Source organism: Acromyrmex echinatior, chromosome 13 (assembly GCF_024713525.1).
Source record: "Acromyrmex echinatior isolate Ae372 chromosome 13, ASM2471352v2, whole genome shotgun sequence".
NCBI lineage: Eukaryota > Metazoa > Arthropoda > Insecta > Hymenoptera > Formicidae > Acromyrmex > Acromyrmex echinatior.
The window spans coordinates 10,941,562-10,961,794 of record NC_141864.1 but is presented as its reverse complement, the minus strand read 5'-3'; the positions used below and the strand labels follow the sequence as shown (position 1 = coordinate 10,961,794).

Here is a 20,233-nt window from a genome sequence, read left to right as displayed (position 1 = left end):
AAAAGTATTCTATATAAAAAGATAATTATGTGCACTCGTGTATTTGTAAATTGCATACGAAACTCTTGAATATTGATCAAAATATTTGATGCATCTCGAGAATATATCAGCGATACGCCGTAGAAATTATTCGTATTAACGTATTTAACATTATTTCCTTTCTTCACAGAGATGTACAGGAAGGAAATAAATGCTAAATATGTCGCACGCGTATCGAATACACTAGGAAATTATAACTATTATTTAAATGAAAAATAAAAAAAAATTGATAAAGCATAAGTGATGAATGATGTGACGTTTATATGATTTAAAAATAAGTTTTTTATCGACGCTTGCTGTCAAAATTTTATACCTTTCTTTGCGAAATCATATCTCTCACTCCGATGATTCGACTAGAAATTGTCTTTCATCTAATTCCTTCGGAATGATTATCAAGAGTTCTTATCGATTACACTTATCGTAAACTAGCGTGCCGATGTAATAAAACTGTACGTAATAAAGCGCAGAAAAGTATTGCGTAATAAAAAACTGTGTAAAATTCAGCCTTCAAAGTTACGAATTGGTAGATGACTACCAACGAAAATTTGTGTACAAAATGGATTTTACGAGATAAAAACATGGATAGATATACATATTATTCTATTATATTATTCGTGGCCAAATTTTACTGGACATTAATCAAACACTTGTAGAAAATTGTCCAATTGGTGTCAGATAAAAGATGACAAATGTTAAACTGCATCACAAAAAATTGTGCTTTTTCCTCTAATAAATATTAAATATATAAGAAAAAAATATTTTCTATTAAATAGTATTATATACATATATACATATATAAATATATATATATATATATATATACACACATATATATCAAAAATTTATTTAAAAAATCTTATATTAAAAAAACATTCTGATTAGATTGCTTTTTTATTGGCAACCACAATGATTTTCCACAAATGTTCGCCAATAATCAGTATATCATATATGTGATTGTTTTGATGAAATAGAACTAATATATGTTATCAGTATTAGTAATAACCGTTCGCGATAATAATAAATAAATCAAATTATTGCATATCGTATTCTAATTGTTGAATTGAATGATAAAAGAGAGAATACTTTGCATAAAATTTTGGTCACGATAACAATTGGGAATGTAAGATAAAATAAATACAGCTTCAAGAAAGATACAAAAAGTAAATTATATATCGTACGGATATTCAGATTATTTGTGTACGTGAACAAATTGTCTAAATAAAAGTTTAAAGGTTAACAAACTCGAAAGCAAATTAGATAAAAGTTACTACTCAAAAAACCATGAAATTATAATTATAAATTTTCAGATTTAAAAAAAATTTAATTAATCAATCGGAAAGTATGTTTAATGTGCAGTAGTATTTTCAATTACGACAGTTTCCTTGGAGAACAGTGTGTCGTATTAAGCCTGCGTACACGAGACACTTTTTTTCTTGTAGAATTGTTTACATACTACTCTGTTGGCGATCTTGCTGGCTGCTATGCTAGAAACTGTGTAGTCTGCTGGCCACGCTGCTGATTAGTCTGCTGGATTTTCGTGACAAGTCAGATGCTATTTTTCTTGCATGATTTTGTATTAGCTCATGGCATTGTGGAAGCCAAGGGAACAGACTTAGATCGCGTGATCTTTTCACAATAATTAAAAACAATACAATTGTACTTTCACGACAATGTATTACAGTAGCAATGATGTGTTCCATGTTTACTTATTCGGATATTTCCGTCAAGAGCTTTCTGCTAAACAAATTTCAGTCAGCACGAAAACTCGTACCGTCTGAATCCAAGCTAGCAACACTAGGCCAGCAGTATTGCCAGCAATGCTGCCAACATGGTAGTAAGCACGCAAATCCAACTCACAAGGAAAAAAGCGTCGTGTATCGTAAGTTTTAAATATGCGAAAAATGTGAACCGCAATTTAAATATTCGATATCCAAGAATGGATTAACACGAAGATTTCTTAACTATATATTGTTTAAGCGCAATATTCTTGAGAATTTCACAATCAACGATCGTGGCATTCGTCTATCGTCGTTATTACTATTTACAACGTTTAACATGTCTAAGAGATTAGCGCATTTGGGATACGAGATGTGTTTCTTGGAATGTATTCGCCTGTTATATTTTTAAAAATTGATTCGCATCACGCTAGAAATCGATAATGCAACGTGCTTTGCATAAATTAAGATAGCAACGTGTCGTTAAAGTAAACGACAAGAACAAAAATGCGAAAAAAACATGCCACGTCATTGATAAAAGAATTCTACATAGAATGTTTCAAAATTATGAGATCGGTCTCTATTGTAAAAGAATATTTTAATTAACATATAAGCGAAACTCTGCCTAACCATATGCAATAAAAAATATACGATGCGTAACTTGAACGTTGAAATAATTGAGTTTCTTTTTAATAATTAAATTTTCACGCTAAAATTCATAGTAAAAAAAATATTAGGTTAATATCAATTTCAATTATAAAATTTTTCATTTGATCGATCCTGATTATAAATTTCCAGAAAAAAAGAGAGAAAAAATGATGGAAAAAGAGAGGGAGAGAGGGAAAAGAAAAGAGAGAAAGAGACAGAAAAAGATATCTATAAATAGTACACCATTTTTGGTCTTACAAGAAGAGGACGCGACATGATAATAATCGATTGCGACAAAACTCGTTGTAGCGATAGATCTGTCAAGTAATACTGGGTAAAGGGATATAATAGCGCTTCTCAAGCGTTTGTGAGAAAATCGATTAAAAAATTTGCCGAATATTGATCTTCAATAATTTTTTACTTAAATACTATCAACTTTACAGAAAAACAGCGAGAGACAAAAATCATTTATTTTCTTCTCATAGAACTTTAAGAATTTTTTTAAAATTTTTTATCAACTTTTTTTTGTCGTATAAAAACACGATGTTAAAAAATTCTTAAAAAATTCTGAAAAAATTCTCAGAACTTTATGAGAAGAAAATAAACAATTTTTGTCTTTCTGTAAAGTTGATAGTATTTGAGTAAAAAATTATTGAAAACCAATATTCAATGATTTTTTAGTAATTTTTAATCGATTTTCTCACAAACGCTTGAGAAGTGCATTATATCCCTTTATCCAGTATCACTTGACATGCAGATCTATTGCTACAACAAGTTTCATCGATTATAACGTCGCGTCCTCTCCTTGTTAATCAATATTCTTTTAAACTACAAAATGATATAATAGCATTTCAGTGTGCGTGTACTTGTTTCATACTTCACTGAAGTATTTCTCTCGCTGAGAGAATCTATAAGTTTTTCGTAAAATTCTTTATGTGCGTAAATCAATTTTCCCGTATAATTGAATTAATAATTATATTATTTTAAATGAAACTCAATTGATTCAACATTTCGTTACAATTGTTATATAGCAAATAACAAAAAGATTACGGCCACTTAAGACACTACGATTAATTTACTTATATATAAACGTTCGATATACATGAATGTAATCGCATTACATTCTCGTAAATATGTTGTAAAAACCTGTATGTAGTTCTCAATGATATCACTTTGATATCGAGCAATCTAGTCATATAACTCTCTCGAACTTTTTTCTGTTTCGCCTCGATTTTGTTTCTATCGGTTTTGAGAGCTCGGTTTTGTATCTTTTATCTCTTCTTTATTATCTTCTTTATCTCTTATTCAGTTCTGTTCTTACAGCTGGAAATATAAAATATCTCATATAAAGCACAAAAATTTTTGTATTTATATCTTATAAATCGTGAAAAATTTTGCATAATATTCCATACCATCGATTATTTCTTGTTTCATCTTCTGAAATTCTTTCCGTACTTCTTTAATTATCTCCACCTTAAAGGCCTCCATTTCTTGCGCGGTGAGCGAAGTTCCATCGTTAACACCGTTTACTTTGAGAAGAGTATCCTCCGAAGCTGAACCGAACCTCTTGCGAACCGATTTCGGTGACTCGGCGCCATTGGAAAACTTATTATTAGATGCATTGTTTTTATCCCAAGATTTCTTGTCTGGCGAACTTTCCGGTTCCTGTGAAACGAATCGTTTAGCGCTTTTTCTCCTCTCTCTCTCTCTGCCCCCCCCCCTTTTATTTTTTCTCATGATTATAATTTATAATTATATTATATAATATTTTATTGTACGCGTTCTTTTCATCGTAAAAATGTACTCTTACCTAAATTATTCTAACATTTGTATGATTTAAGTTTTTATTGCTTGAGAGGATCCTAGAGTGCGTTATAAATTAATTTATCTATTTCTCTCTTGCCGATTTTTCGATTCCGATATGTCAATTTCTGAATGTTCAAGTTATGTGTTACAATAAATGTTTACCGGTGGTTGTTCGGGTTGTTTCTTCTCGGCAGCAGCCCTTCGGCGTGCTAGAGTCTTAGCCATCTCATCCATCATGGAAGCCATTCCACCGCCTCCACCTCTTCCTAAAGTGCCATAATTGCCACCTCCTCCACCACTGCTATTACTGCTAGTACTCGAGCCGCTATTCTCCACTGGTTGTGACTGTTGCTATTGATAAAAAAGTTTATCCTACTTGTGTGTTTTATACAAACATATTAATTTAATATATCATATATACATATATGTATATATACATACGTACATACATATTGTGTCCTCAAATAAGTGACAACTCTATCGAATTAAATTATTAAAAGATTAAAATTAAAAAGAAAAGAAAATTACCTGTTTCTTTTTAAGACGTGCTTGAAGAGCAGCTGCTAATGAGTTGGTATCAGGTGGAGGATCATTCGAGGAACTAATAGATGAGCCAGCAACAGCGGTAGAATTGTTAGCGTTAGGTACAGGCGGCGGTGGCGGTGGAGGCGGTGCAGCGGGACCAGCCAGTGATACCATGGGAGGCGGCGGAGGACCACTAACGATAGGAGCATAAGCGTTAGCGTTGACTGTGTGATGTCCACCGGTTGTGTACTGATTCACCGAATTTGATGGTGTCCCATACGGATTTGTGGTACTACTCGCTGTGGCAGCTGCTTGTACCTGAGTGGTACCGCCATACTGTGCTTGTGCCTGGGATACGTATTGCGATTGACCAGGCTGCGCGATCGCGTATTGATTCACCGGACCAGGTGGCGGAGCGACAGCATACTGATTTATCGAGCTATTACTTCCATATTGATTACCGCTGCTACCGTATTGCGTAGCCTGACTACCAACTGATTGGTTATATTGGCCTGTAACTTGTCCGCCAGTAGCGTAATTACTCGTCTGATTATTAGTACTATAAAAGTTGTTTTGACTGCCAGATGGTGGAAATTGATTCGGGCTCTGGCCAACAATGGAGGCCGCACCGCTTCCGGTGCCACTGCCACTATTAGAAACAGTGGCACTCGCGTACTGATTGCTTGCAGGCGCAGCACTATACTGGTTTGCCTGATTAGTAACGTAGATGGCCTGGCATTGAGACTGTTGACTTGACTGGGATGATGGCGATTGTGCATACTGATTCATCATCATCGGTGGTGCCGGTGCCGCGGACGAATTAAAATTCATCATTGTCGGTGGGCAGGGTGGGGCAGGAGGTGCAATCGGTGGTTGGGGCGGTGGTACCGGGGGACCGATTCCCGGTCCAGCCGACATTTGCGGAGCCGCTGGAATCGTACTGCCGCCACCTTGTAGAGTTGGTAATTGCTGTGGAGGTGGTTGTGGCGCCGGCGGTGCCGATGAAGTTCGATGATGACCAGATTGTTGTTGTTGTTGTTGTTGTTGTTGTTGCTGCTGCTGCTGTTGCTGTTGCTGCTGCTGCTGCTGCTGTGCAGGCGGGCAACTCGGTGATATAGGATTGGGACTTCCAGTTGCTACAAAGAAATTTGATTTCTGAATCATATATATGTGTGTGTGTGTGTGTGTGTGTGTGTGCGTGCGTGTGTGTGTGTGTGTGTGTGTGTATACTCTATCAAGAAATACAGTAATGTCTCGGCGCTAAGCCAAGCGCAACGACACTACCATGTTTTTTTTACGCGAGACCACGAGTTCCGGGAGATCAAGATATATATACAGCAACTGGCTATATTATATATATGTACATATATAATATATGTATACAATTTTGACACTTCCTTTAGAATTGTATTCCTGTAATTTAGATGCATTTATGCAATTTTTTTACATGTATGCTTGTTATAAAATTACAATTATAATAGATATAATATTCTTATTATACATAATGTATAAGATTAATTATGCTAAAAAATGTGAATATATATAATACCTTGACTTTGCTGAGACATTCTGCGTTCCTGAATTATTGCCACGTCTTCTCTAGTCATAGTTCTGCACAGATTGAAATAATTTGGAATTAGTTACAAAATAATTTTTCATTGATGCACAATACATTGTTAATATGTATAAAGCGTAGAGTAGGGCCAGCCAACTAATATAATAGACGTAATAAATTACTTATATATTTCTTCTATACATAGATCGTTACTAAAAATTCATTTTAACCGATTTGAAAAATATTTCTCAATGACATAAAGAGAAAAAATTATATGTATAAACGCATGGGATAAATTTAAATGTGTCGCACACTAACATGCTAAATAATACTGTGCTACAAAGATTATTTCCTATTTCGCTATAAATATAACGATAGGAAAATACTCTTACCCTACATCACAATCTATTGTTAAGACGTGTATCGAGAGAGATATTAATTTATACAAACCATCACATAAAAAACTAAAGAAGATGTTAATCTTCTTTATATTTTCATTGTACAGTGCAAGATACTTTCCATACAGAGCAAGCTAATGTAAATGTATACATACAAGTATAACAAGTATAACAAGTTATGTTATTCCTGATAAGTTTATATACTAGACCTATTCGACAACCGCGTTTTAATAAATTGAATTTATCAAATATATCTTGAATTTTATAAAAAGTTTTTGCATAAAAAATTAGAAAAAAAATATCAAACTCGGTCGTGCAATGTATTCGAGTTATTTTGAGAGGCGCAGGGAGTTATTTTGAGAGGCGCAACAGACGGAGCGAATTCTCCCGCTTAGAATTGCTCTCTGCAATTTTATTTTCGACATCTTGTAAATATCTTTCCATCGATTCTCGTTTTTACAGTAACTGAAGTTTCGCATGTAGATTCAGTATACAACATAGAGGAAGGTAAAAGATGCAAGGAGGAAAGAAGTAGAACGATTATTCTAACGTGGTTAATGTCCGACGTATTTACTACAAAGAATAAGGAGATCCTAGATAGCCTTTAACCCATATTAACCCATATGTAGCTAATCTCATATGATACAACAATATTAAATCAATAACTTCTTGGCATATTTTAGAAAAAATTCTCTCACTTTTCTGCGTTAGTTAATAATGTATAATATTGCGTAAAAGGTACTTTGATGGTAGTTAATTAAGAAATTCAGATTATTACGGGTTAAAGGACGGGAAGATCACCTCGTATATCCATCGCCCGATGAGCCACGCGCACAGCCCATTTGAATAACAGTGCCAACAGCACCACTAACGGTCACGTGGTGTTCGGGGGTTGTGGTGGCGGAGCCCACGGGCAGGGCCGTCTGGCCTCCTGTAGGCAGATGGCTCAGGGACAAGGAAATCCGCGCGTTACGACCTTGACTGTAACCAGTCAGGACAGATGTGTGACTCGTTTTAGGTGAACGATAGGGATTGAAATGGGTCTATGTCTATAAAGTAAATTGTCACCCTACAAGCTTTTCGCGCTTCTACATATATGTGTATACGATATACATATGTCGTCCTGTATAACAATCACATCATGTATACCAAAAGCTGCCTCATGTAATGATTGTCTCCACACTGATTCATTGTATTTATTGTAAAGAAAACATTTTACAAATAAAAAGAAAGAACATCGCCTGCATTTCGTTTGAAAATGTGACAGGGATTGATTGGATGTTGTGCGTACTGTCTTATATTTCATGGCAGAAAGTAATTATAGTAATGAGATAATAGATTACATTCGTAAATCGTTTGAAATGTAAAAGAAACGAGAAGAAAATAAAAGAGACATACCTATATCCCATATCTTCCTCATATTGAACGGTTGCTTGGTTCTGCTGCTGCTGTTGCTGCTGTTGTTGTTGTTGTTGTTGTTGTTGTTGTTGCTGTTGTTGCTGTTGTTGCTGCTGCTGTTGATAGGCGGTTTGCTGTGGAGTAGTCGTGTTGGTTGTCGGAGCAAGACTCCTTGATATGTTGCTACCATTACTTAGCACCTACGCAACATTGCAACAAGACGTAATGTGTAATTAAAAATTAATTAACGATAATATATCCAATTATAACTAACAAATTGTAATTGCCATAATTGAAATCGATGTTCCACGATAGCAAACGTTTTTTACTCTTAATTTTCTTTTTTTTCTTTCTGGTTAATAGCATCCAAGTTGAATGTTTGTCGGAATGAATGTTTGTCAGAAAATTTGGCCGCTCCCAATCTTAAATTGCCGTAATAGATAATTGCCTTCACGATAAGTTAACGATGTTAAAACTATAGATCCAGAAGACTAGAATAAAATAGCTAGTGGAATCCGGGATGGCAAGTCAGAGTTGTAATAATTCTAATAAAACTATAAGGTAAAAGAAATATAATAAATTACATCGAGTGCCTGGAGCATCGCCCGAGCGAAGGCATCGGCGTCATCTTTACTGGAAAAATTGAGCCCGTAGACTTGCTTGTTATCTCGCCACTGGTGAAACGTGACCGTGGCTTGATTGTACTTGAGTCCCTTTAGGATCGCACAGTTGATGACAATTTCGTGATCCTGCAACTTCCTGCCGACTACGCGAAACGTATTGTTCACTTGATGATGATAGAGCTGGACCTTGGACAGGCCGGACGAGCTGCCACTCGGTATCCATTTCTTATTCACGTCGTCGTACACCATCACCGACGCGCGGGCGGATGATATGCTCACTTCACTGTAAATGACAAAACATTGATTTTCGTAAATTGACTATACGTGAGACTCCGTGGTTGTTAATATGTTAATAATGTAGGTATATTTATAGGACGTCTATATAACTTGATTGATAAGTACATCTCAATTGTTTACAAATATATCTAACAATCGCAGAGGCTCATACAAACAATTTATTTATATTTAATTAATTCGTGGAATTCAAAAAATTCCGTGGAGCCACAAAACTTTAAGTGTTACTGTAATCGATTTTTTGTTTTTTAATCAATTCATTCTTTTTATTTTTTTTTTATTCGCAATTATTCTTTCAAGTTCTTTTGTTCTCTTCATAACGTTGTCTCGAGGAGGAGAGAACGAGAATTGTTTTATCCAATTGAAAAGTGCCAAGTTGTCAATGATGAAATGTTTTCAATTAATTTCATTATTTATCTATATAAGAGTAAAAAAATTGAAGATTGGAATGTAAAATAAAGTAGATATATTTGCATAAATTAAAGCAGCCGTTATCTAAAGAGCTAAGAAAATAAATAAATGTTGCACCGAACTGAATCGTGGATGGCATGTACATGTGATGCACATATCTCTCACGCCGTTATCATTTTTTTTTCTGCTCATATATACGAGAAAGTCGCATAATCCGAGTGGCAAAGCGAGCAACAGCAACAAATCGACGAAATATAGATTATACAACACACTTCTCCGATTTATTTACCATTTACGACTTCATTACATTTCTGAACCGCTTCATAACCATTCCACCGAACAATACCATAGCTGTGAGATACATCAAATTAGAACCAGACTGAATATATATATACATATATAAGTGTATAAAACAAATATCATAAAAAAGAATGCTTTCCATTTAGTGACATCGTTCTATCTTTCTTGACATTGAATAAGTAACAAAGACGGAATGACACTCGTATCGACTTGTGTCATCAACATGTGGAATCCAACATTTGTCCAGATATCAGATGTGGAAACTTTGGATTGTCGAATTAATCGTTTATGAAGACACAAACGGGAAACAATTTTGTGAATATTGCGATAACGTGAGGCAAGAAGGCGAAGAACAGAGGAGAGCAAAAAATTGACGCGCAATTGTGTACCACGAACGATTATCCTGTTGCCAAGAAGAGCGTTGCTGGCGGTATAGATAGCTCGAACGTTGTTGTACATTCACACGCTGCTGCGACGCGGGATCTTCTTGCACCGTTACATGCGAAGGGCGCATCCTGGCGAACGTGTCTCGATTCTGTGGCTGATTCTCGCGCGCGGATGAGCAGGTCTCGTAGGACCATCTCGTCCTGCCAGTCTTGGTGAAGGAATTTTCGCGGGAGTCCCACATTATAATTACTTAGCGAAGAGCCTCTTCTCGTTGAGCGATCATTTTTTTATAGCACCAAAATTTTCTCTCTCGCCGTAACGAGGAGCAACGTAAAAAAATGATAAAATAATGCAGATACAACCGATTCGAAACGAAGTAAGGTAAAGGCACAGTTTACGCGCCTTGATGTAATTAAATGTCTGCGACATTCAATCCTAATTCGCGATCTGCGGCGCGGAAGAGATTCGCTTGCTTGGTGGCTGTCGCTTTCACTGAACTGAGAGCATGAGAGACAGTTTTCAGTACTCCCTCCGTTGGTTGGCAAAACGGGAACAGGACGAGGTAGGATGTGGCGAGATACCGCCACTTCCTCGACTATCCTGCTACTACTGTTTGCTACTGCTGTATATACGATACACGGGCAAGCAAAGTAGATAACATAGCACGCGACACGCGCGACGTGTCCGTTGCGATTCGCGTTTCGAGGCCGTTTACTAGCCGTTTATGTTACACCACGTTGCACGACGCATACGATGCATGTAGATAACGCAAGGAAGACAAGAAATATTTATCATTCTCACGAATCGATATTTTTGCAAATCGCGAATCGAATTGTGGAAAAGTCGCACGTCATGGAAATAAAAATGTATATGAAAGATCTTGCAATTTCTCTAAAAAAAATTCTTTTTTACATCGATTTCACTCTCTGAAATTATAAACTTTCTCTGTTAATAATTTAGAATCACACATTGCACGCATATGTAAAAATCATTTTTGGTCAATGAATATCGAGGAGCATTCGGCGGTTTTGTCAATCAGCTGTATGTGGGTCAGAGACCGGCCTTGCACACGACAATTACCGGTCTATAACTATAAAGCACGCCTGCCCGATGCTGTCCGAGTTAAATATCACTGTGTTACGTGTCATTACAGCGAATAGAATACAAATCGGTAAAATCAAATATTATTAATTGTAAGTATACATTACTATGTAGTTAGTACTAACAGATATTATTCCCAAATCCCTTCATTTCAGCAAAAAAATTTTACGCTGAATTTGCCTGGAGTAAGTTTCATTTTTTAGGTAAGTAATCCTTGGATTGATTCACTATTTTTATTCTATTTACGGTGAGAGCAAAAAGTATTCGTACAAGGAAATTTTTTATAAAAAAAAGTCTTATTTGTAGAAAATAAACATTAATTAGCAATTTTATACAATGAATACGTTCTGTTCTAACATATACAAATGAACTTCGCATGTATTTCTCTGATTTTATAAGCTAAATTTCTCAACTGTACAAATACTTTTTGAGCATCCAAACAATGGAACTTTTAATTTTCGCTTATCTTTCAGATGATATATTTTCTATAATTAATACACATCTTTTTGATGAATATATATATATATATACCATCAACACCATCTAGTGACAAAAAACCGCGGATATTTTTTAGATGACCCAATATATAATTTTAAGAAACATACAGTCTATTTTATACTTTATGAATAAATTGTTAATTACCCAGCAAGAAATGATTATTAATTAAACGTCAAACGACGTCAAATTGTTGTTAAAATCATCGTATCGATATTGATTCGACATCAATTCGATGACTCATTTCTCGCTGAATAATATTTACTTTTTAGAAATTAAATTTTTTAAAAAAATACTTTCTTTATACGAATACTTTTCGTACTCACTGTCATATCATTTAATTTTTTTTGTATATCTTCTTATAGAGCTTTTCGAGAAATCCAAAATAATGGTTTACGATGCGTATATACACTTTCTTATGCCTTTCTTCCGGAATCGCGGATTCGTCACGTTCCCGATCGTGCGCAGATTTATCATGCTCTACGCGGATGTCGAAACTTTTAGAGCATAAAGCGTGAACGGCATTGTATATCAGTAGTCGGAAGTAAGTAACGTCGAGAAAGATTCTTTCTCTCTGTCGGCCGATATAAATAACCATCAGACTGAGAGCATCATATATTACGTAAAAGTGGAACAAATGCTTTAGCTGCTTTTCGCATATTGTGTAAAACAACCGTAAATCTCAATCGCGTATAAGCCTATATTGCAGTCTATAGTAAACGAAGCTTGTTTGTTGTATAAGCGAAAATGCGCTTGTGTGAATGTATGATTGTATCTCGTTCAATTGACCCCCCAAAAAGTATCGCGAATTGGATTCTCAGCGAACAATCAAATCGCAAAGAACGAAAGGCATCGTGAGTTCACGACTTTAATTGTCATGTTCAACATGTAAGAGAAAGATAAAAACATAGATTTGTTTTTTCTCTAGAATCGTTAAAACTTTCAGCCTGATTTTTAAAAAATCTTAAATCTTGTTCAAATTTTAGCAAATTTAGAGATTTATTAAGAAAGCAAATCTTATTTTTATTCGCGTTTTAAATTTAAACTGAGAGAAATGTTACGAAAGTTTAATGGCAATCTACGTCGTCGCGTTTTTATTATCTCGTTGCATTGTATCGTACTTATTGTAGTATAAGGAGAACAAAAGTACTCTGGAGCGAGAGAGGAAGCAGTGGTGATTGTGAAGTGACGGTACACATACGACATTGGATATCGAATTTATTTTCTACGTCGCAAAAGCGAGCATGCATTACGTTTCGCTTTCATACTGCTATGCTGGTTAGTTTATACGAGTCTCTCACCGCCCGGACAATGACGAATCCAATCGTGACGACTCTATTAATTCTCGACTCGGCGGAGATTTCCGCGACCGATTCGTATCTATCTCTTATCGAAAGAAAACGTTTAAACGGAAAATGCGTCGAGCACTGACGCATTTTCAGCGACACTTGCTTTATCAAACCGATCCGAGCGACACGTCAGACTCGATAACAGGGAAATTGATACAGGCTTTCAGTATGTCTCTATAAATTACTTTACGCCTTTAAACCCTGCAGGTAAAAAAAGTTGATAGAGAACGATAGGATTTCTATCAATTTGTATCGTTTTCTATAAGTTTATATTATTTTCTATCGTCGACCTCGCGAGCATCACGATTAATCGGATATGAATCCTATCAATATATATTTTATCGGGTTCTAAAATTTGTACAAGGTTTGCTATAAGATTCTAATTCAAAACAGTGAATTCACCAACCAGATTCCATATTCAAAACAGATAGGATTTTTCTATCATTCTCTATCATTCTAAACTTTTTCTTACAAGGGAATTCTAATATCGTTTGCTAATATTCTAAAATATCGTAGATAATCATTTAATCGTAAAATATTTTATTGCAAAATAAGCCATTAAAATTTTAATGGCTTATTTTGCAATAAAATATTTTTCCTCTGCCGAATAATTCTAAGATGTCTGGCATTCTATTATACATTGTAAGACACATTATATTATACACAGTGAGAATTTTTTATTTACATAACCGTTCTGTTAATGAATAATTTTTCACCTTTTCACTACTGTATTTCACAAGGTTTCCGTAAAAAAATGTAAAAGTGAAAACAAAATAAAGTTTGTACAAAATTGTTCTTTATTATTCGAAGAGTAGATTCTTTTTTTTTTATATACGTCATAACAAAGTTTACGCAAAAATATAAAAATTTTTATCATTTAAAATTCGATATAGGCATACCCATGCATTAATAGAAACCGGAGTTAAAGTAGCTTATAATTTAATTTTTTGGAATAAGATGGTAATTTTAACGCCCAAAGAAGCGTACCTATATGGCTTCACCTTAATGAAACGAATACGATCACCGAAAGTAGCATATGGCAGGTAGATATAATCATGCGTCAACATTAATTGGATAGGTAAGTCAAGCCTCGACACTCGAGTAGTCTCTCCTCCTCCTCTCGTACATATATGACGATAACACGAGCCCTAACTTCAGAATCCTAACGTCTGAACCGTCTCATATAATAATCCGGAATGCAATTTCTTTCGATTTCAACAACGAAACAAATACTTAATGCAATACACAGAGCTTCGTCCAATAGATTTTAAGTCTTATAGAATTTTTCATAATTCGACGTATCGATGACGCAAATGATTTTGAGGTCAAAGTTACGATGGTCAGTCGTCGCTGGTCAGTCTTTGTTAAATAAGTAAAGATAATTTCATCAAATTTCTTAAGAATGTTAGATGAATAAAGACATAAAAAGATGGAACGACGAGTGGAAGTATACACGTGATACAAAAGATGAATCCGCCAAGGGAGAGTCTGTAAGCTCTGTAAAGCTTTGGTGGAAACAAACATTTCGAAAAAATATATTTAATTACACATTCAAAGAATAAAATCGAAATTGAATCAAACGAATTACAATCATTTGCACAATGATGTTACATTGTAACATCATACGTGTAAAGAACGTATGTAAAGAAGCTCGAGAATCTCTCTCTCTCTCTCTCTCTCTCTCTCTCTCTCTCTGTCTCTAAGCAAGAGTGCAAGTAAGAAAGTAGCCATGGAAAAATCTTTCTCAGTCGACGCAAGGTGTAGCACAATGGGCGCGACAATGGAAATTTAACAAAGGAACGTGCAACCTTCGAGTTATATTATACATATACATGTATTTACACGTTAGGGTGACGTACCAAGTCACCATCATGTTGCACACACATCCTGTAAATAAGTGCGACTAAAAAATTCATGTGGGAGTGAATGAAACTTGAAATTATTCTCTACGTTTTTTTGACTTTGCCTTTATTAATTCATTGTGCGTTAAAATTGATTATTCTTGTTTAGCTTTCAAATGATATCATGTATCAGTACATAATATCGTGACTTTTGCAATACACACGAATAGGTCAAAGCTAGTTCCCTTCAAATCCAAGCTGGTTAAGCGAGGGTAAAAGTGGGTTACTCGAACAATCTGCATCCTATCGCAGCATTAAAATTAATTAAGCTCGGTTATAGAAGATGAAATTGAAAGCCATTACGCGACTTTACCCACGGTTTAGCAAATGACAGTGGGATACTGTACGACAGTTTGTTCTCTCCTCAGTAGGAGAGATATAGTGGTCGGTCGCGTGTATGTAGGTATGTACATGGTATACATATGTATTATGTATTGCGCATCAACGTACGTTGAAAACGCTCTGGATCATCGTACTCGCTAATGCACAAAACGCAACATTTCCGGCAGGTATATATATATAGGGTGTTCCATCGCCAACCAATCATATCTGGTGATAGTCACAACCATCTGGGATCGAGCTTGTCTTAACGTTAAAATTTAATGAAAAGCCATCATGGTAATTTTATATGATTAAACGTCTTGACAATACCAACTGGTTACGCATGGAACAATTGGAAAAATGAAGCTGACATTGATGAATAAAATAATATTATACGAAATTGTTGACTTTGACGTTTAGAGTGTCGATGCTATTTGAATTCAAGTAAATCATTTCACGAAAAAAAAAAAGAAAGACATTTTATTCGTGCAGAAAATATCATGTTGCTTTTGTACAATTCGGAAAACGTTGACCCAGTTGCAAAATCATTGTAAAGAGAACCTTCGTACACTCACACCTCCAAAGACATGATGTGAACATAGGAACACAACTTGTTACTTGAGCAAACGTCCGTATGGATCCTCCAGGTGTGGTCATTAAATCTGCTCGACGACGGAAAAATCGCTAGAAATTATCATGAAAGGCCCATGCATCTATATGTATACGTGTATCGATCGCAGGAAGATCGAAACGCGAACGAACGAAGATGAGGTCGAGAAGGAGGCTCGGCTACCTCCTTCTTTAACCGCCTCTGCGAAAGCAGGATAGAATGACGTGGAATTGAGCGGAAGTCGCTCGCGGCCTTCGCCGCGCTGACTTTTCGTCTCACACGCTCGATACTCGGTGACCAAAGAGAAACCCCGAGATTGTAATCTCGATGAGTTTACAAAACATCTAAAAGGATAATACATAGGTATTTACTTGAAAACATGACATTGGTGATGCAGCAATTAAAGTAGGATATACATGCCCGTTGTTATTACTAATTAACTTTAATCTCAACTCATTCTTCATCTTTCTAGTTTTAAAAATTAAAAAAAGATAAGGAGTAACTTCGAGATTAAAATTAATCTACATTGATGGAAACACAAGCATTAATCTTTTATACTAAAAATTACAATGTGAAAGAAAAGTTTGAAAAATTCCATAAACCGATCCACTTTCTTAGAAAATAAACAAAAATAAAAAAAAATTTTTGTTTTAATGAAGAAATTGAGGACATATATCGTGTATCGGAAGAAAAGAATTATCGGGATGAAGTCATCGTGTGTTTGCTGATAAGCGTTCGATATTCCTATACCTATACCTTGCCTGTCACTATACTATACAGAATATGTTGAAAAAAATTAGAAAAAAATTAGAAAAAATTCAGAATTAGAATTTCATCCATGCAAATTTTTACAGGTATCGTTGTTAACATTGTTTAACGAGTCCATTGTACGTCTACCTTTGTATATTTGTGCCTAAATAAACGATTAAAAAAAAATCTTGTTTTTTCAGATATACGGGATAAATATACCTTTCATTTTTATACTGTACGATTATGTAGAGTATTATAATTATATAGATACTAATATCATTGGACAAATTTTCTAATCGCATCTCTTGGCGTTATTTTTCAAAAACAAGATGCAAGAATTGTTTGCCGGGTTCAGTTATGGCATGTAACGCTGGCTGAGCATGCCACGATGTAATTAATGAATTCACGCTAGTCACGGCACAATAGACAAGGTTGTGAAATCTGCGCTATGTCAATTCGTTCGTTATTAAATATTAGACAACCGTTTGTTAATCGAACCATTAAATGTTGGACGCAATCCAATCTATCTATCGCATTATATACGTATGTGTAAATATTTATTTGAAATCGACTGTTTGAAACTGTTCTAATTCACAACACGTGTGCAAAACTAATTAAAATCTAAGGGGACAATTTCGAATGTTTTCTTATTAACATATTAATTTCATATCTGAGTGACACATCGTCGTACACGGACGTGTGCTCTAAAAATGTTTACCCTTTATATTTAATTTTAACAATTCTACTTCTTAAATTTTAATATGTTCAACAAAGCTTCAGTGCAATGCTTCATGTTTCGTGATGATTAACAATGCTGCATCTTTGTCAATTTGCGAGTGACTTAGGCATTATGGACATGTGAGCTAATTATACTTGTATCATTCTTGCTAAAGAGGACTCTCCAAAGAGAGTCGAAACGGTCAAAATAAAAAAGACATCAATATTTGGTGAACAATCAATATCTGAGTATTGATTGTTCACTAAATAATTGCGCCGTTTCTCGTTAGCTGATTCTCATTAGCCTATTATATTTATCTTTTGGTATTTGTTTAACATATTAACTTTTAACAAGTGATTCTCATTCGTGTGTGAATGAGTTTTAAAAGTAATTAGTATTATTTATAAATTGGTTTATAAAAGTATATAAATTACACACATTCGCCTTGTCATTTGAGATTTTTCCACGGAAATCCAAATCGCTTCGAGTCATACGCTACGAGTCATCGCGATATCTTCAACCTTTGCATTTTTTAAAGCGTCACGCGATTGCTTCGCGGCAACAATATAGCAATACGCATCAACGCAATCTGATATACTCTTATACGAGCGAGCGAAATTAAAGCGAAATCCTGAGATATTTTTGCAGACACAAGAGATCTTCAAACGTAGCTTTTCAACAAATTTTGTCTCTACAAATAAACGAGAAGTACTTAGAAGATGGAGAATCGGATAAACCTTCTTGTGCTAGATGACGAAATTTTTTTACAAGCAGCTCCGATATTACATTAGTTTAGAACGCTTTCCATTTGACGTTGACAAATCGACACGTTTTGCTATTCATTGAATGCCAAAGAAAGACAGAATGTTGTGACATAGTCTGTCGACTAATTGCGTTACGAAATGAAGGAAAACACTCGAAATTATTCTCGATAGACTTGTAAAAAAAAATATTTTTTCATCTAGGAATAAGATTTATCTCTGACGACTCTCTAACAATTTTGAGGGGAAAGAAACAAATTGACAGTAGGATGGATCGACAAGTTTGAAACGAACGTAATCGCAATTAGATTCTTCAAAACATGAAAACATGTTTAAAGTGAGCGATATTCGTGGAAATGGGAAGAAATGTTGGGTGAGAAATTTAGATGACTTAAGTGCAGCCTGCAGGTGCCTCGAAAGACGCTCAGCAGATGCACGTAAGAATGGTAAGATGGTAAGACGCGTCGGGCAACTATACGTGCACGCACCCATAGGCGTGCAAGGGAAGGTGGAGGAAAAAAGGGAGACGATGGATGGCGAGGGAACGAGCTTGTCGCTGTTTTTGAAAGGCAAGGCTCGCGACTCTACGAAGCGCTCTGCGCTCGTGAAAGCAAATGCAAGTATGCGCGAGCGAGCGAGCGAGCAAACGAGCGAGAGAGAGAGAGAGAGAGAGAAAGCGAAGGGAAGCGTTCTCGCCGTGCGTGCGTGCGTGCGTGCGACTCGCCCCATCGTTGCCATCGTTGGACGCTGTCAAAAATCGTTACGGTCCGTGTCCTCCGTCATCGTTCGTCATCCTCCGTCCAAGATGGGCAACTGTTCCCTTCCAAAGTCGAGTAGGGATTTAAAAAACGATCGCGAATTAAAGGAACGGTCCGCGCCCGTCCTCCAAAGATTCCGAATCCTCCGACGCGTGATCGATATCCTCTTTGTCCGAACATGGATACATTGCACGTTTGCGAATTAAACAGCCGTGCGAGCGAAGAAGACATTGACGTAGACGTCGGAGGCTCGAGGCATTCGAAATAAGGATCGGCCGATATTGACCGTCATCGTTGCAACGCTGCTCGACGCTGCTCGACGCGGCTCGACGCGGCTCGACGCGGCGCGGCGCGACTCGGCGTATCGTTCTTACAATTGGCAACTAGCTCAGGAGGCGCGACCGAATCACACGATGTGGGTCCTGAACAAGTCGCAAAAAGAGAAAAGTACAGCCGAGGAAGAGTAGTAGCTCGGATAATGCTCCGATCGCTCGGTCCATCACGTTCTCTCTTTCTCTCGCTCTCTCTTTCTCCTCGCGCGATCGCGTTCATGTATATGCATTACTTACTTCATGTTTGCTTGGCCGGTGAGCGTATGCTATGCCTTCATGCAAGCCGTATTCCTGCTTCTACACAGTATATCACCGAGCCCATGAAAACACGCGAGATTCGGACAAGATTTGCGGTAGTTCGACATATATAAATAACGAGAATGAGTCTTAACGCGCGGCACTAACACCACCGTGACACCCTGCCGCTGCACATCTGGCCGGCCATATTGCCGTCATTGCCGACGACTCCGAACTCCGAATTCCGACTCCCTACCACCCACCTACACATATACACACAAACACGCACACACACACACACATACGCTCAACGTTGTGCTGTGCCGTGACGGCTGCAGTGCGAGGTGCGAGGACTGCGAGGTGCGAGTGCCATGGAGTGCCAACAACACCAACACTGCTAGCAGTGACAGTAACGACAGTGGCGACGCCGGTGACGCGCACGGAGACCGATCGAGTTACGCTCGAAGAGCAAAAAAGTTTTACAAAGAAATTTCGACATCCGTCAACAGAGGGCGCAAATCCAGAGAGGGAGATCCATTTAAATCTCCGCTTTTAAATCTCTTTAAATTTAAATCTCTTTAAATTTAAATTGCTTCTTTTCTCATTGATCTCTTTGGCTGCCAGTACCGAAAATATAGTTGACGATACGTCATACGTCATACGTACTTATAGATTTTCGGTACTTGCAGCGAATAACGAAACGGAATGGAGCCCACGTTAGTCATAGAATATATAGATAATGACTGATGCAGATTAAGAACATAAAACGTTTCCCGCGTTACCGACATTACGCAATTTTCG

At 36.4% G+C, this 20,233-nt stretch overlaps 1 protein-coding gene across 3 annotated transcripts; it reads right to left on the bottom strand.

Moving 5' to 3' along the window:
- Positions 1–25: 25 nt before the first annotated feature.
- ena (ENAH actin regulator enabled) lies at positions 26–19,831 on the bottom strand. Of its 3 annotated transcripts, none has more exons than XM_011061587.2 (9): positions 19,433–19,831; positions 8,669–8,990; positions 8,085–8,284; positions 7,488–7,667; positions 6,283–6,344; positions 4,737–5,869; positions 4,371–4,559; positions 3,815–4,067; positions 26–3,725 (listed from the first exon to the last, which is right to left on the bottom strand). In XM_011061587.2, the coding sequence occupies exons 1-9, from the start codon at positions 19,435–19,437 to the stop codon at positions 3,697–3,699; spliced, it is 2,373 nt and encodes a 790-aa protein (XP_011059889.1). In that variant the 5' UTR covers positions 19,438–19,831; the 3' UTR covers positions 26–3,696. The 3 variants fall into 3 exon arrangements, with proteins under 3 accessions (XP_011059889.1, XP_011059887.1, XP_011059888.1); XM_011061585.2 differs by lacking the exon at positions 19,433–19,831 and adding an exon at positions 10,102–12,424; XM_011061586.2 differs by lacking the exons at positions 7,488–7,667; positions 19,433–19,831 and adding an exon at positions 10,102–11,961.
- Between the last annotated feature and the right edge of the window lie 402 nt (positions 19,832–20,233).

Excerpts from the sequence above, each read along its gene's own strand:
- ena (XM_011061585.2), bottom strand. The coding sequence starts at position 10,340 with ATGTGGGACTCCCGCGAAAATTCCTTCACCAAGACTGGCAGGACGAGA. Across the intron at positions 4,560-4,736 it reads CACGTCTTAAAAAGAAACAG|CAACAGTCACAACCAGTGGA; the intron begins GTAATTTTCTTT and ends TTTTATCAATAG. Across the intron at positions 4,068-4,370 it reads AACAACCCGAACAACCACCG|GAACCGGAAAGTTCGCCAGA; the intron begins GTAAACATTTAT and ends TTCGTTTCACAG.